Here is a 16082-nt window from a genome sequence, read left to right on the forward strand (position 1 = left end):
GCTTCTCTATTCCCGCCATGATTATCATAGTGCGGGAACCAAGCCCGCGCTTCTCCCTTGGCCCCGCCCCCAATGGCCAACGCCCCATCTCCTCCACCTCCCCTCCTCCCCCCATCACCACCTGTGGAAGAGAGAAAAGTTACCACATCGCAGGATTAGTACATAAGCCTCCTCTTTCCCCCCTTTTTAACCCCCCTCTTCGCCCCCCACATTCGCCCCACCACTTTGTTCAAACGTTCTTTTTAATAACCCGCTCATTCCAGTTTTTCTTCCACAATAAAAGTCCACGCTTCATCCGCCGTCTCAAAGTAGTGGTGCCTCCCTCGATATGTGACCCACAGTCTTGCCGGTTGCAGCATTCCAAATTTTATCTTTTTATGAAGCACCGCCTTGGCCCGATTAAAGCTCGCCCTCCTTCGCACTCCAGTCTTGATAAACGCGGATCACCGCGTTCTCCCATTTACTGCTCCGAGTTTTCTTTGCCCATCTAAGGACCATTTCTCTATCCTTAAAACGGAGGAATCTCACCACTATGGCTCTGGGAATTTCTCCTGCTCTCGGTCCTCGCGCCATCACTCGGTATGCTCCCTCCACCTCCAACGGACCCGCCAGGGCCTCCGCTCCCATTAACGAGTGCAGCATCGTGCTCACATATGCCCCGACGTCCGCTCCCTCCGCACCTTCAGGAAGACCAAGAATCCTCAGGTTGTTCCTCCTTGCGTTGTTCTCCAGTGCCTCCAACCTTTCCACACATAATTTCTGATGTGCCTCATGCGTCTCCGTCTTCACCACCAGGCCCTGTATGTCGTCCTCATTCTCAGCTGCCTTTGCCTTCACGACCCGAAGCTCCCACTCCTGGGTCTTTTGTTCCTCCTTTAGCCCTTCGATCGCCTGTAGTATCGGGGCCAACAGCTCTTTCTTCATTTCCTTTTTGAGCTCTTCCACACAGCATTTCAAGAACTCTTGTTGTTCAGGGCCCCATGTTAAACTGCCACCTTCCGACGCCATCTTGGTTTTTGCTTGCCTTCCTTGCCGCTGTTCTAAAGGATCCACTGCAATCCGGCCACTTTCTCCTCCTTTTTTCATCCGTATCCGGGGGGGATTCCCTTCTGGTTTACCGCACAGTGTTTTTAGCCGTCAAAATTGCCGTTGGGGCTCCTATCAAGAGCCCAAAAGTCAGTTTCACCGGGAGCTGCCGAAACGTGCGACTCAGCTGGTCATCGCCGCACCCGGAAGTCCATCCCGGTACTTTTTAAAGGATATGAGGCAACCCGCCTCTACCACCCTCCCAGGCAGTGCATTCCAAACAGTCACCATCCTCTGGGTAAAAATGTTTTTCCTCAAATCTTCCCTGAACCTCCTGCCCTCACCTTGAACTTGGATCCCCTCCTAAACAACCCTTCAACTAAGGGGAACAGCTGTTCCATATCCACTCTGTCCATGCCCCTTATAATCTTGTACACCGCGATCAAGTCATCTCTCAGTCTTCTCTGCTACAGCAAATCAACCCAAGTCTATTCATCACTTAAATGTTTCATCCCAGGCAATATCCTGGGATTGCCTCTGCACCCGCTCCCTTGCAAATACATTCCTCCTATAGAAGCTTTATGGAATCTTAGTTTGGCCGCACTTGGAATATAGTATTCAATTCTGGTCGCCACACTACCAGAATGAGTGGAGGCTTTGGAGAGGGTAGAGAAAAGATTTACCAGGATGTTGCCTGGAATGGAGGGCATTAGCTATTAGGAGAGGTTGGGGGGCGACCTGATAGAAATCTACAAGATTATGAGGGGCATGGACAGAATGGATAGTCAGAAGCTTTACCCAGGGTGGGTCAGTTCATTACTGGGGGGTATAGGTTTAAGGTGCGAGGGGCAAGGTTCAAAGGAGATGTACGAGGCAAGTTTTTTACACAAAAGGTGGTGGGAGCCTGGAACTCGCAGCCAGGGGAGGTAGTGGAAGCAGATACGATAGTGACTTTTAAGGGGCGTCTTGACAAATACATGAATAGGATGGGAATAGAGGAATATGGTCTCCGGAAGGGTAGGGGGTTTTAGTTCAGACGGGTATCATGGTCGGTGCAGGCCTGTTCCTGTGCTGTAATTTTCTTTGTTCTTTGTTCTCTAACATACCGACCAGAACTGCACACAGTACTCCAGCTGTGGCCTCACCAATGTCCTATATAACTCCAACATGACTTCCTAACACCAGTTTGGTTGGCATAGGGTGGAGCATTAGGGCCAGTGCATATATATGTTCACCGTTTCACAATAAACACCTTTCACAACATTTCAATGAGCCTGTGTCCTCTGTTAGATGGGTGTGAGGGATGGGCTGGGCTGACTGCATCTCTGCTGGGGGCTGGGGGCGGAGGGGGAGTTGTGCAGACGGTGGGGGTTGACTGTAGCCAGGGACCCCAGTTCAATCAGCACTCAATGCTCCAGTGCCCCACCCTTGGCTCAAAGATGTGCCAGTGGTGGCTGCCTGGCTGTTGCTGCTAGCATCTGGCCTGGCCTCTGCTCTCACCCTCTGCTCACCGCCGAGCCCTCTCAGCTTTGGCTCTGGCCGAGTTGACTGCTGGCCGCTGCTATCTGAAAATCGTGTTGCCTGCCCTTCACACCTCCCAACTGCCTACCTCTCAGCTCTCGCTCGGGTGGCTGGGCCTGGAGCCTCGATGACCGAGGGTGCGCTCCTGACTGGCTGCTGTCTTTTTATGGCCTGGCTGTTGCTTTATGTACTCTGGGATAACACAGGCTGCAACTCGATGCAGCTTTGACCAAAAGATACTCCAGACTTTGAAGTAAGTTCAATGTGATTTATTGAACCATTAGCACAGTTCTCTATGAGTTTGACTCTCCTGCTAATCTTGCTATAGTAACTCAGTCTAACTAACCAATCTGCTCTAAGCCACGTGGTGGGTGTGATGCTTCTGATCTGCTCCTGTCCTACTCTTCAAGTGTCGCCTGTGGAAAGAGACAGAGCATGTGTGCCCTGTCCTTATATATGGGTTGTGTAATGCCACCTTGTAGTAGTGTCACCTCTGGGTGACTGCCCATTGGTCGTGTCCTATTCTATGTGTTCATTAGCTATATGTCTGCATGTCATGACGTCTCTGGTGCTCCCTCTAGTGTTTACTTAATCGTAGTGTATTTACTTTAACCCCTTGTGTATTTATAGGGATGCATATCACCACATCCCCCCTTTGTTCATGTTACATATTTTCTGTATAATGTTAAAGAAAAATTGAACAAAAACAGGTAAATAAGTGATGACATGTATAAGTTATGATGACTGTGATGACTATGCAAGATCAAAGAATAGTTATGATGACATTGAGGATTATGTAATACCAAATAATAGTTATGGTGACGTTGAGGATTATACAATACCAAATAATAGTTATGAGTCCAAAGTTCATGAATTTACACGGTCGAGTGGCTGACTTGTGCTGTTATGGAAGTGTCGATGTTGATGTTGTCATTCTCTTTTGAACGCCGTCAGTGTCCTGGTGTTTACGTAACCAAGAAGTCATCAGGAGGTGTTCAAATGGTCAAACCACTTCAATGGTCTGAGGTGGACTCTTTTTTTTATGCTTGTGGTAGCAATTCTTGATGACATCAGCCCTGAAAGCCGGTTTGCTTGTCCGTAGTGTAGCAAATGTGAATTGGTAAGATGCGTTGACATGCCATGATATGTTCGCATTCTCGCCATTGTTCTGAGCTGAGCAGTAACATTGTCCTTCATGGGCAGAGTCGTACCTTGTCGTACCAGTTGTTGTTATATTGTTGTTGTCATTGTTGTTATTGACATGCTTGTTGTTGCCTCTGGTACGCTTCTTGTTGTTGCCTTTGTTGTTGTTTTTGTAGGTTTTGTAGTTGTGTTTGTTGCGCTCAATGACCACACCGAGTGGAGAATTTGAGTCCTTCACAAAGTTACTTGTGGCAGTGTCCTTTGTGGCATATGCTGTTTCGTTGAGCGTGCCATCTCTGATTCCTCGGCTCCCCGAGTGGAGTCATGTCCGGTTCACTTGAATCATCTTTGGCTTGTCAATGCTCTCCATCTGGAGCCCTTTCTGGTTCACCTGAATCACCTTTGGTTTCTTGATGCTTCCCATTTGGAGTCATTTCAGGTTCTTGTGGAGAGGCTCGAGTAGATGAGGTTTGAATTAACGTGGTGTCACTGGAGTCACTAGTAGCCTCACTTTGATTGTCAAGTGCCTCTGTACATACTAGCTGAGATCTGTCAGTCTCGCTGAGATGTCACACATCTTGTATGGGAATTGTGAAGCCTTTGTCACTTGTCACACATACAATGGGTAGACCTTCTTGTCGGTTCGATGAGCTGGGTGGACTATCATAGTCGTCTTGCTGTGCACTTGAGCGTGGCAGACTTGCATCATCTGCTGCTGGTTGCTCAGATAAGGTTGCGAGTCCTTCATGGCCTTGTTCATGCAAGGACTGTTGCTTCGATCGTGGAGTCTGTCAACGCTGTGGAGGCTTGTATCGCTCTCTCTGTGGAGTCTGGCATCGTTCCCCGTGTGGAGTCATGCAGTGGTCTCGCTGTGGAGTCGATCTGTGCGCTCTCAATGGAGTTGTGCAGTGGTATCACTGTGGAGTCTTTCTGTGTTCTCTGTGTGGAGACGTGCAGTGGTCTCGCTGTGGAGTCTGTCATCGTTTCTGTGCGGAGTTAGGGACTCCTCGTCGTGCATGGACCACTCTCTGTGCTGGGCTGAGGATCCTCAAATCCAAAGGACTTGTCCATGACTGTGTCGGATGCTTCAATGTACAACACATCTTGTTGCGGTTCGGATTTGGTAATGAGGTCGCCACGTCCAATGATGAAATCATCGTCTGAGTCGTAGTCTTCAAGGACTAAATCATCTCTTAGGGCGGTGCTAACTGCTTGTTGCAGGGTTCTGCGGAGGTTACTTTCAGCTACTGGTCGAAGTTCAGGCATTGTGCTGTTGTTCCAGGTGAAAGAATTGTGTTTTCTGGCTTTAAATTTTTTTTTCACTATTTTCGGACATTTCCCCTATAAGTGGGCGTGGTCCAGGGCCTCTGACATCATGACACTTGTGACATAGAGCGTAGGAATGGATTGGGCATGCGCAGATCGCTTTTCCTTCACTGTGCGCTCTTTTCGCAACTGCGCATGCACGGCCGCTCGCGCATGCGCAAAACACTGTTTCGCTGGTTCGCGTCTTCTCGGGAACTGCGCATGAGCTGCTCCTTGCGCAAGATGGCTGCCGATCAAAATTGCCATCTGCTTCTGTCACAAGCCTACCTTTGCCTCATGGTGAGTACAGGTACCAGTTTTACCGATTTCTGTTGTGTTCACCTCACAGTTGTTTTCAAACTTGTCCAGGACTGTCTGGAAGTCCCTCTTGTCCTGCCCTTTGGAGTATTTGAAGGAGTTGAAGATTTCTGTTGCACTTTCACCCGCAATGGTGAGTAGAAGATCTATCTTCTCAGCATCGGCCACGCCATCTAGGTCGGATGCTGCCATGTAAATCTCAAATCTCTGCTTCAATGCACGCCAGTTGGCACTGAGATTGCTGTGGTACCTGAGCTGCTGAGGAACCGGAATCATGATCATCTTGCCTGGGTGCTGTTGCTGGTAGTCACAAATCTTGCTGAGTTGAACTATATAGATTCAACAGGCACTACTGGTACCTTGTTGTGTTATGTACTCTGGGATAACACAGGCTGCAACTCGATGCAGCTTTGACCAAAAGATACTCCAGACTTTGAAGTAAGTTCAATGTGATTTATTGAACCATTAGCACAGTTCTCTATGAGTTTGACTCTCCTGCTAATCTTGCTATAGTAACTCAGTCTAACTAACCAATCTGCTCTAAGCCACGTGGTGGGTGTGATGCTTCTGATCTGCCCGTGTCCTACTCTTCAATTGTCGCCTGTGGAAAGAGACAGCATGTATGCCCTGTCCTTATATATGGGTTGCGTAATGCCCCCTTGTGGTAGTGTCACCTCTGGGTGCCTTGACTGCCCATTGGTCGTGTCCTATTCTATGTGTTCATTAGCTGTATGTCTGCATGTCATGACACCTCTGGTGCTCCCTCGAGTGTTTACTTAGTTGTAGTGTATTTACATTAACCCCTTGTGTATTTACAGTGATGCATATCACCACACTGGCCTCTGTTCTTTGTCTGGTTACCTGCACGCCCTCCTCAGACCTGGCCTGGAGTTCAAGAGTTGCCCCACTGCTGCCCTCAATGATCACTTGCTAGCACCTCCTCCTCACCCCGCTGAAAACTTCACAGGCTCGCAACCCGACGTTAGGTCACTCTTGCCTCAGGCTGCTTGCCAGTCTGAATGTTAGAAACCTGGCTGCTGCTTCACTCAGTGAAAGTTCAGAAACTTCACTCCAATTCAGGAGATCCATCTGAACTGTTCGAAGTCTCCACCACCTCTCAATATCTGGCAGACTGTTTTTCTGCTCTAAAGGGGACTCCACCAATCAGAGCCCAGTATTGTTCTGTATTGTCTGTTAATAGGCTCAAGAAATTCAAATGAGCCCAAGAGCAAATTCAGAGATACCAGGCTCTGATCGGTGCTCCCACACCAGAGTCACCTCTCAAGAAGGGGCCCAATTGGCCAGGGCACTTTGCTGCAGCGCTGTATGTTTCATTGTAAGTCCGCCTCTGCCAATATTTATCACTTAGTCAAAATCACAAAAGCAGATTATCTGGTCATTATCACATTTGTCGTGTGAGAGTACCTTTAAGAAATGGGTGTTTATAAATGGGTGTGTATATAAATATCTGTAGTGAGAGCACCTTTAAGAAATGGGTGTGTATTACTGCAATGATGTCAGAGTGGGTGGAGCTGGGCTGCCTGTCAGCTTTTTACTTACATTTTAGGCTGTTTGCTTCAGGGTGTGTTTTAGTTTTGTTTGAGTGTTGGAGCTGAAGCCAGACCAAGCAGGTGTACTGCTGTTCTCTCTGCCATCAAAAGACTATCTCTTGATCATTTGGTGAATTCAGAATTACAAATGTTCTCAGTAGTGAATGTAAAGCTAATGTGCTTCTGTTAAAAGGTGTTTCTTTTGTCTTCTGGATTTTGTTTGGGAAGTTATTAAGTTTACTTCGTGTTGTATTCTTTGGGGGTTGTATTTGAATGAATGGTTGATAAGATGTTCACTGTATGTTTTAAAAAGGTTAACTTGAGTTCATAGAATGAACATTGTTTTGCTTTAAAAAATACTTTTCCATTTCTGCTGTACCACATCTGTAGAGTGGGTTGTGTGCTCCCCATACCACAATCTATTAAAAGTTGTGGGTCAGGTGAACTTCATGATACACTTTGGGGTTCTCTAAACCCTGGCCCAAAACACTTTGCTGTTTAGGGGAGCTTATTTTGCACAAATTGGCTGCAATGCTTCCTATGTTGCAGCAGTAACTACTCTTCAAAAGTACTCCATTGGCCACAAAGTGCTCTGTGGTCATGAAACCTGCTATAAACTTGGAAGTCTTTCTTTTTCCTGATGGACCTCTAACTCAGTTTGACACTGTTTGGCATCATGATCTCTGCCATTCACCTTGTTTCGAGCACACACAGTGCACACCTCTGCTTACAGTTAGGGAACACCACATTGATTGCACCAGAGGCAGTCCAACCAACATTTTTTAAGTTTCAGCTTTCCTAAACTAGGGTGTTCTAGGGAGGAGGTGCTCTGGCTGATTTTGCAATCCAGCTCTTGGTTTGTAACATTGTAGGTAGCAGATGAGGAACATATCAGCTGTGATAGAATGGCAGAACAGACTGGATGGGCCGAATGGCCTAATTCTGCTCCTTCTGAACTTATGAAATAACAAGAGCACTGGTAGCGCTACAAAGTAAATTTTGCAGCCATAGCTTCAAGTTGAATTACACAGAATTTGCATTAGCAGGTTTTTGTCCCAATCTTAAGACTCCATCATATGAATGCTGAGGTTGGAATGGGCAAGTTAATTTATTAAAGATTAAAACAATGTCAAGCTGACTATTGTGCCTGGCTAAGCACAAACTGACATCTGTCATTTTCTGTCAGTTGCGCAGTAGATAGACAGTCTTAGGATAAGGGGTAGCAAATTTAAAACAGAGTTGAGGAGAAACTACTTTTCCCAAAGGGGTTGTGAGTCTGTGGAATTCGCTACCCCAGCGTGCGGTGGATGCTAGGACAGTGAGTAAATTTAAGGAGGAGTTAGACAGATTTTTAATTGGTAATGGATTGAAAGGTTATGGAGAACGGGAAGGACGGTGGAGTTAAGCCAGGATCAGATCAGCCATGATCGAATGCGGAAGCAGACTTGATAGGCCAAATGGCCTAATTCTGCTCCTATATCATATGAACTTATGACAGTAGGAAATGCCAAGAATCTATCTATATACATTATTAGACAGTAACTTTTGGAAAGAAGAGATAGATATTATTTGAAGCCATTTAACAGCCAATTGGTCACTAATGCCATGGAGGCATCCACTCTTCTCGCTCCACTCAGAGAACTGTTGGGCAATTAGAGGCCACCCCACACCACCGCCACCACTTGTATCATTGCAGTGTGGGCAGAGGTGCAGGGCCGGCAACAGGCAAGCCACGTCTGGATTTAATGAGCTCCCTGCTTTCAAATCCGACATGGGGGAGCATTAAATCTAGCCCAAATTTGCAGTAATTCAACAAACATGGTTTGCACTTGTTGAAGATTTCATTGATTTGTCTCTTTAGCAAGAAATGAGCAAGAAGAAGAAGAGGAAAAGCGAGAAATTAAAAGACGGCTGACACGAAAGGTAAGTGACAGAAACTTGATTTGGATCAGGCGAATGAAATGCTATCCTTTATTACGAGAGGAATTTAAAATAGAAGTAAGGATGTTATGCTCCGGTTATACATGACATTGGTGAGACCACATCTCGAATATTGTGTGCAATTTTGGTCTCCTTATTTAAGGAAGGATGTAAATGGAGGTAGGTGGTTCAGAGAAGATTTACTGAATTGATACTGGAATGATTGGGTTGTCTTATGAGGAATGGTTGGTCAGACTGGGTTTATTTCCACTGGAGTTTAGAAGAGTGAGGGGTGACTTGATTAAAGTATATAAGATCCTGAATGGTATTGACAAGCTGGACAGCAAAAGGATGTTTTCTCTTGTGGATGAGTCCAGGACTCGGGGGCACTGTTTTAAAATTAGGGTCACCCTTATAGATGAGGAGAATTTCTTTCTCTCAGAGGGTTGTGCGACTCTGGAACTCTCTGCATCAGAAGGCGATGGAAGCGAGATCACTGAATATTTTTCAGGCGGAAGTAGAGAGATTCTTGGTAGGCAAGGGAATCAAAGGTTATCAGGGTAAATGGGGAATGTGGAACCCGAAACACAAACAGATCACCACAATCTTATTGAATAGTAGAGCAGGCTCGAGGTTCAGAATGGCCAGTTCTAATCCCATTCCCCATGCTCGTATGATGAATGAACATGTCACAGATCACATTCTTACCAACATTAGAGGATGATGTTGCATTGAGTAATACAGGCTGAAACCTTTTTTTAATTCTTACTTTTTTTTAAATTCAATACTCAGATTGAAGCAACAATCTGAACAACCAGTAATTTCAGTTTACAAAAACAGAAAATGCTGGAAAAACTCAATGGGTCAGGCAGCATCTATGGTGAGAGAAAAACAGAATCAACCAGTGGGATTTTCCGGGAGTCCCAGCATCATGGCGGGTGGGACCAGAAAAGTCTGTTTTACGCCAACATGAAAAACGATCGCAATTTTTCACTCCTAACTTTCTTGGTGGATCGTGTATTCTGCTGGGCCATGTTATCAGTGCTTATTAAAAAAATAACTCACCAGAATCACATCCCCACCTCCAAATTAGACCAGTTCCGTAACATCCAGATATAACACCTGGCAAACTGCACTTCACTCGCAACTTCAAGGTTTGTGCCCTCATCTAGCTGTGCTTGTGACTGCGCCAACACCATGTCAGGGCTGCTCAAGCAAAACTGGAAGGGAAGTGGGGAGTAGGGAAGAGACACGCTGGACGAGGGGGTGGGGGCATTTACTGGAGTCCAGGGGGGAGGGGTGGACAAAGGCACATGTCTGAGGTGGGGGGGGGAAGAAAGCGAGGGCATAAGGCAGAGACAGTCCTGGGGTTGTGTGCACCATGTAGTCGGGGCCAGAAAGCAGAGACATTCCTGGCACAATGCGCACCCAGCTTCAAGGCTAGTGCCAGTCCAAGGAAGGGGACGGCCTTGCCATTCTGTGTCAGTCGTGCACAGCATGGTGTGCACGGCATGGTCAGTCCCTCCCATATTTCAGACGTAGGAATTGGTAGCTTGATGCTGTGCCACAGATAGCATAGTCACAGTCAGGGGAGACATGAGCAACCTGGAAATAGGGAACTGATAATGACAAGCGGGGGTACACGATATGCCCAACATTGGGGGGATCTCGCTTGGTCACTTTGCATTGGGCCTCGAGATGGGGAGGGATCAGGTCGATTAGTGTATTGTGCTGTTACACCCATGGTGCATATTACTTAGACACCATTAAACATGGAGTTACCTTGAGGTATTTATTTACATTCGTGAACTACATACATGTTTTAAATACAGGGTACAGGTAAGGAGAGGACTCCATGACATGTCCTTACATGTTGCTGACCAGCTCTACACTGATCTGAACTCTAAGTTATGTGCCTCTTTATATGACCAGCGTACTGTTCTGTGCTCAGTCCCTGGTTATCCTTGAATGTACTGAATCTTTCTACCAATCTCCCCAATGTCTTTATCCCCTCCTATGAGGGTGGCACAGTGCTTAGCACTGCTGCCTCACAGCTTCATGGGCCTGGGTTCAATTCCGGCCTCGGGTGACTGTTTGTGTGGAGTTTGTACATTTCTCTCCGTGTCTGCGTGGGTTTCCTCCGGGTGCTCCGGTTTCCTCCCACAGTTCAAAAATGTGCAGGTTAGGTGGATTGGCTATGCTAAATTTCCCCTTAATGTTCAAAGGTTAGGTGGGGTTACTGCATTACGGGGATAGGATGGAGGCTTGGGCTGAAGTAGGGTGCTCTTTCAAGTGCTGGTATAGACCCGATGGTCCAAATGGCCTCCCTCTGCACTGTAAATCCTATGATATTGATGGAGATTAGTTACTTATAGTTTTATTCAAGTCTTGTGTTGTCATAAGGCTTCTGTACTCCCATTCAGTGTTCCAACTATAATTAACCTAACTGTAAACTATTTAATGATTAACATTACAAAATTCACAGAATGCATTAACAGATTTCATACTAGCCGTCTCCTCCCTTCCAGTCTTTGAAATCAGGGTTTAAGGTGGTCTTTGAGGTTGTGTACTCCTGCTATATCTCATTTGCTGCCTGGCTGTGGCTAGGTGCAGACATGGCTTCATGTGCCTTCTCCATTGATGGAGCTGCACCATGCCTGGTCGGTTGGGTTGCTGCAGCATTGATTTGGTGTCATGACTGGTGGCAATTCTTACTGAGTGGACAGAATTGGCATCCTTCCAGCTGTTGGGAGTGTCCCTTCTTCTCTTTCTGTCTTGTATGACATCTGGAAACCTTCTGCAGTTGGGGTGAGGTGGGAGAGAGGGGAACAATCTTGTGGAAGGAAGGAGACTGTAGATGTGGCTCACCTTTGTTGAGATGTGTTTGTGTTGGGATGCCACCTGCTTTCAGCAGACTCTGTGGTGTCACCACACTGGCTAGTATATGTTGTATCTATGTATTGATTTTCATCTCAACCGACTGCACCATGGGTGCTGCTGGAGGGAGAGGCTCTGCTGGATGTTGATCTGCCTCTAGTGACACCTCCACTGGGAGTGCTGCGATAATCTCCTGTGCTGTGGGTTGGACTGGCTCTTGGTTCAGTTTGTGGACCTGAAAAGGAGAAGAACAGACCTGATCGGCGAACAGGGAAGAGAGGTTGTAAACAAGGTTAACATTGGGTTGCCGTTTTGTAGTTGGGCATTCAGGAGGACAGGTTTCTCGTTGCTTGGGGACTGTGGTTGTCTCCATATCTTCAGCCAGTTGGAAAAAGTCGAGAGCTGTGCAGACACTGGAGAGAAAAGGAATGATTTCACACGATGTACATAACTTGTGTCTATTTGTCACTGGACCTAAATGGCTCTTGAATTGGACTTCCCCTGCAGCATAGACTGGGGTGTTCATGGTTTGGACCCAGCTGCTTTGGAGCCACTGTTCTTTAGTCAATAGGACAGTCATCCTGCTGACGAAACCTGAATACAAATTGTTTAGATGGCCATGAACTTCATTCCTGAAGGAAGAGCTGCATCATCGGATGTGTGTCTTCTGGCTTGGGTGCCCCATAAATGATGCACGATCAATTGCACAAAGACTAAAGTTGGGTACAACTGTGGCTTTATTACAGTCAGATGTGTGGCCTCCTGCTGCAGCTGGCGAAATGGCAGGGCACTGGAGCCCATGCATATTTATACAGTTATCTGTGGGCGGAGCCAGCTGGCAGGAGCTACCAGCGAACCTGTCATGCAGGTCCTACCTTACATCTCCTATTACAGTGGTTCACCACAATAAAGTGACTGGGGTTTTATCCAGTGGTGTGTTTCCTTGGCTTGAAGATTAAAATACCAGTGAAAAGCTGTTAATATTTTCCTCAAGCGCTTGAGAAATTATTGGTCGGCTGCATGAGGAAAATATCACCAGCAAATTCACCAAATGAGTATAAGAAGAGGCAAACCTTGGCCTGTCATGACCCCTTACTGAGACCTTTGGGTGGGGGGGATCCTCCATTTTCGAGACTAAGTGCTGACACCAGGACAGAATTGGTGGAATTCCACGACAACAAAATTGGCTTTGCCCCCGGAGCAATTCAACAACCGTTAATGGGCTAGGACCGGCACCACATAGACCAATGAAAAACGGTGTTGGATACCCTGGAGTCGAGACTGACACTCGAGAGGCTGAGCTGCAGCTGCATATTAGCACTCCCCCCCACCCGCCCCACACACACACACACACACTCATCCCAGCCAACAAGATAGCAGCACAAAGAGCGGCAGAGCTCGAGACCCTGCTGGACAATGTGGAGGAGTGGCAGGCTACTCTGTATCCTGGGGTGGGAAGGAGACTGCCATCAGCTGCTGTACACTGGGCCTGGGCATAGGTGCAGATGCCTTGAGCGCCATGGGCCCCACCGCCAGAACGCGGCATCCGTGCCACAAAAAAACTGCACGACCTCCTCATAGCAGCCAGGGTGATTAGGCAGCAGTGTTCCCCTGGCACTAAACCCCCATCCCACACACCCGTAACCCCGCCACCAACACTCTCCACCCTGCACCACATGCCAGCACCCATATCGGCTGCCATGGCCGGGTTCCCTGGCCATGAAGGCCACCAGCTACCCACCCCCTTGCTGATGTGTCCGACTGTGTGCTTTCTGTCTCCCTCCCCCGCCCCAGGAGAAGGCGGCCCACAACCGCTCGGAGAAGGGAAAAGACTGAAGGGGGACAACCGGACCTGCGACCCTCACCGCAGTGGAGCAGTGGATACTGGACCTGGTTGGTGGGCCTGGAGAGAGGGCAGTCACCGAGGCGGAGGTCGGTATTAGACAAGCAAGTGGGACTCCGTTGAGTTGCGGTTCCCCATGCCACTGTGTCATCACCCCCACCAACACCCTATACCGCCCCCACACCCAGACCACGCCCATATCCCCCACACTCTCCACCACCACCACCCCCACACACCCATTCCACTACCACGCCAACCTGCCATCCAATTATGCATTGTGTCTTGCAGGATCTCCTGGCTATGAAGCGGACCTTTTTGGTGCCCCCCCACCTCCTGACTCCAACCCCAACCCAAAGCAGATAGCAGCGAGGAAGATGACATGGACAGCAACGAGAGCCCTCGAACCAGAGCCCGAGATACCCCAGAGCACCAGTCTGGGGACGACACTGACTTCCCATCACAACTGTCTCTATCGCCCCCCCCCCCCCCCACCATTCTAGAGACACTCATCTCAGTTGGGCATGTGCGTGAAGAGGCTCCTGGGGCACTATCTGGTGCCACACATGTGCTGTGGTACCTGAGGTTTAGGTAGGAACCCCCGAGGTGATGGACGGTCGGAGGACGGCCCGATCCCACGGACTAGCTGCCATCCAAACGTGTTTCCCTGTTGCCCAAGAGCCACCTGGACATTACAGCAGCGCTCCAGAGCATAGCCCAGTCACAACGAGTCATGGCTGGGGGCATCAGCAGCATTTCCCGGGCGCTCACTGACCTGAGCTAGGCGCAGAAGTAGGTGGCACAGTCACTGTTTGATGTGGCTCAGACCCAGGGGAAGGTGGCACATTCACTGGTTGATGTAGCATAGTTTCAGAGTGAAGTGGTCCACTCCTTGTGCTCCATGGTCGCAAGCATCAAGAACCTAGTTGAGACGGGAGTGGGCCTCCAGGACTGGCAGCGCCAGGTGAGAGGGGAGCCTGAGGGGTTAGCTTCGCTCACACCCCCATCCCAAGGAGTAGTCTGAGGGCCGTCGGGCACCCCAAGACAGGAGGAGGTGATGGGGCCAATGCCTGTGACTCCAGCAGGGGAGGTGCCGGAACACCGCAGCTCCTCGGAACTCATTCACCACTCCTCCCCCCTCCCCAGCCCCACTCCTCTCCCTGGCACATCTGATGGGCAGCGGGCAGAACAGGGCAGCACCAAGCCACCAGGGACACCCGAGCAGCAGCCCGGCCCATCCGGGCTCGATTGCCCCAAAAGACGGCCGCCAAATGGGATGCAGATTACAGGATGGGAATCGCAGCAGGCTGCCTCCATTCTTGATGGTCCACCTAAGCATAGCGTTAGGGCCCGTAAGGCCAGAAAGGTAGATACCAGTTAAGTTGGCATGAGTGCAGCATATTATAGAGCTAGGTTGTAAACACCTGTTCACAACGTTTCAGCCTGCCTTGATGCTCTGCCAGACAGGTGTGAGGGATGGGCTGGTCTAGGCTGGGATGGCAGCAGTGGGGGCTCTAGGGATGGGGGAGTTAGGGTGGGGGAGATGGGCGGATGGTGGGCTGTGGCCAGTGACCCTACTTCATCCAGTGCTCACCACTCCAGTGCCCACCACCTTCCTCTCCTCCCCCCACCCCCCACCCTCACCCCCCCCCCCCCCACCGCCACCCGTCCATTGTCCTCACCTCCGCCAGTCCAAGGGTTCGGTGGGACTGTGTGATGGCATGGCCAGCTCACATGCAGGGATCACGCAAGTGGACAGTGGAAGTTCTACCATGGGCAGGAGTCAGACGTTACCGGATGGTGTGGAGCACCAGAGCTCATTGCAGAGCGGGTGTTCATCGTCCTCCACCCCATGGACCAGACCCGCTGTTACTGCCAACCCAGGGCCTGCATCCCTATACTGAGGGAGTAGAAATCAGGGAGGGGGTTGCAAGGATGTTTGTGGGGGGTGGGGAGGGGGGGGAGGTGAGATTGCGCAGGGAGGGTGTTCATGGGAGGGGTTGGTTTGTCTGGGATGTGTGGGGTTGGGATGAGGTATCCGTGCCTATGGCCAGGCTCCCTAGTTGGTAAACTTGGAGGTGAATAGAGCGTCTCATGTCCGTCGGTCTTGTGCACATGTTGGACAGCCCCCTGTGCCTGCCCAGGCCAATGTATGCCCATCCTCACCCTCCTCCATACCTTCCTCGTCGAACAAGGCCTGCCGTTTATACTACTCCTCCAGTACGTTGCCCCTCTGCTGCACGATGTTGTGGAGGACGCAGCAAGCCACCTGAACCGCATCTGCAGGATGACGAAGCTCTGCTCGTTCATGCCCCTGGTCACAGCATGGGCATCATAGTAGCGGGTCTCCGCGTCATGTGTGGCCTCTGGTTAGGCGTCATCAGCCATGACCGCTGCAGACCCTGTCCCCCAAGATCCAACCCCTCACCCACTGGTGCGCTTCAAAGAGGTAAGGAACCATCGAGTGTGCCAGGCTGAAGGCATCGTGCACACTGAACAACGAAAAAAGAAAAGTACAGGCCCTTCGGCGCTCCAAGACCGACCATGCTGCCCATATAACCTAAAACCTTCTACACTTCTGG

At 49.2% G+C, this 16082-nt stretch overlaps 1 protein-coding gene across 1 annotated transcript in view; it reads left to right on the forward strand.

Moving 5' to 3' along the window:
* LOC140425373 (phosphatase and actin regulator 1-like) overlaps positions 1-16082 on the forward strand; it is a 628812-nt gene that overhangs the window by 548196 nt on the left and 64534 nt on the right. The window contains exon 7 of the mRNA XM_072509571.1: positions 8725-8786. Within this exon, the coding sequence (XP_072365672.1) occupies positions 8725-8786 (62 nt within the window). The remainder of the gene's footprint in view (positions 1-8724; positions 8787-16082) is intronic.

The sequence above is a fragment of the Scyliorhinus torazame genome, chromosome 6 (assembly GCF_047496885.1).
Source record: "Scyliorhinus torazame isolate Kashiwa2021f chromosome 6, sScyTor2.1, whole genome shotgun sequence".
NCBI classification, from domain to species: domain Eukaryota; kingdom Metazoa; phylum Chordata; class Chondrichthyes; order Carcharhiniformes; family Scyliorhinidae; genus Scyliorhinus; species Scyliorhinus torazame.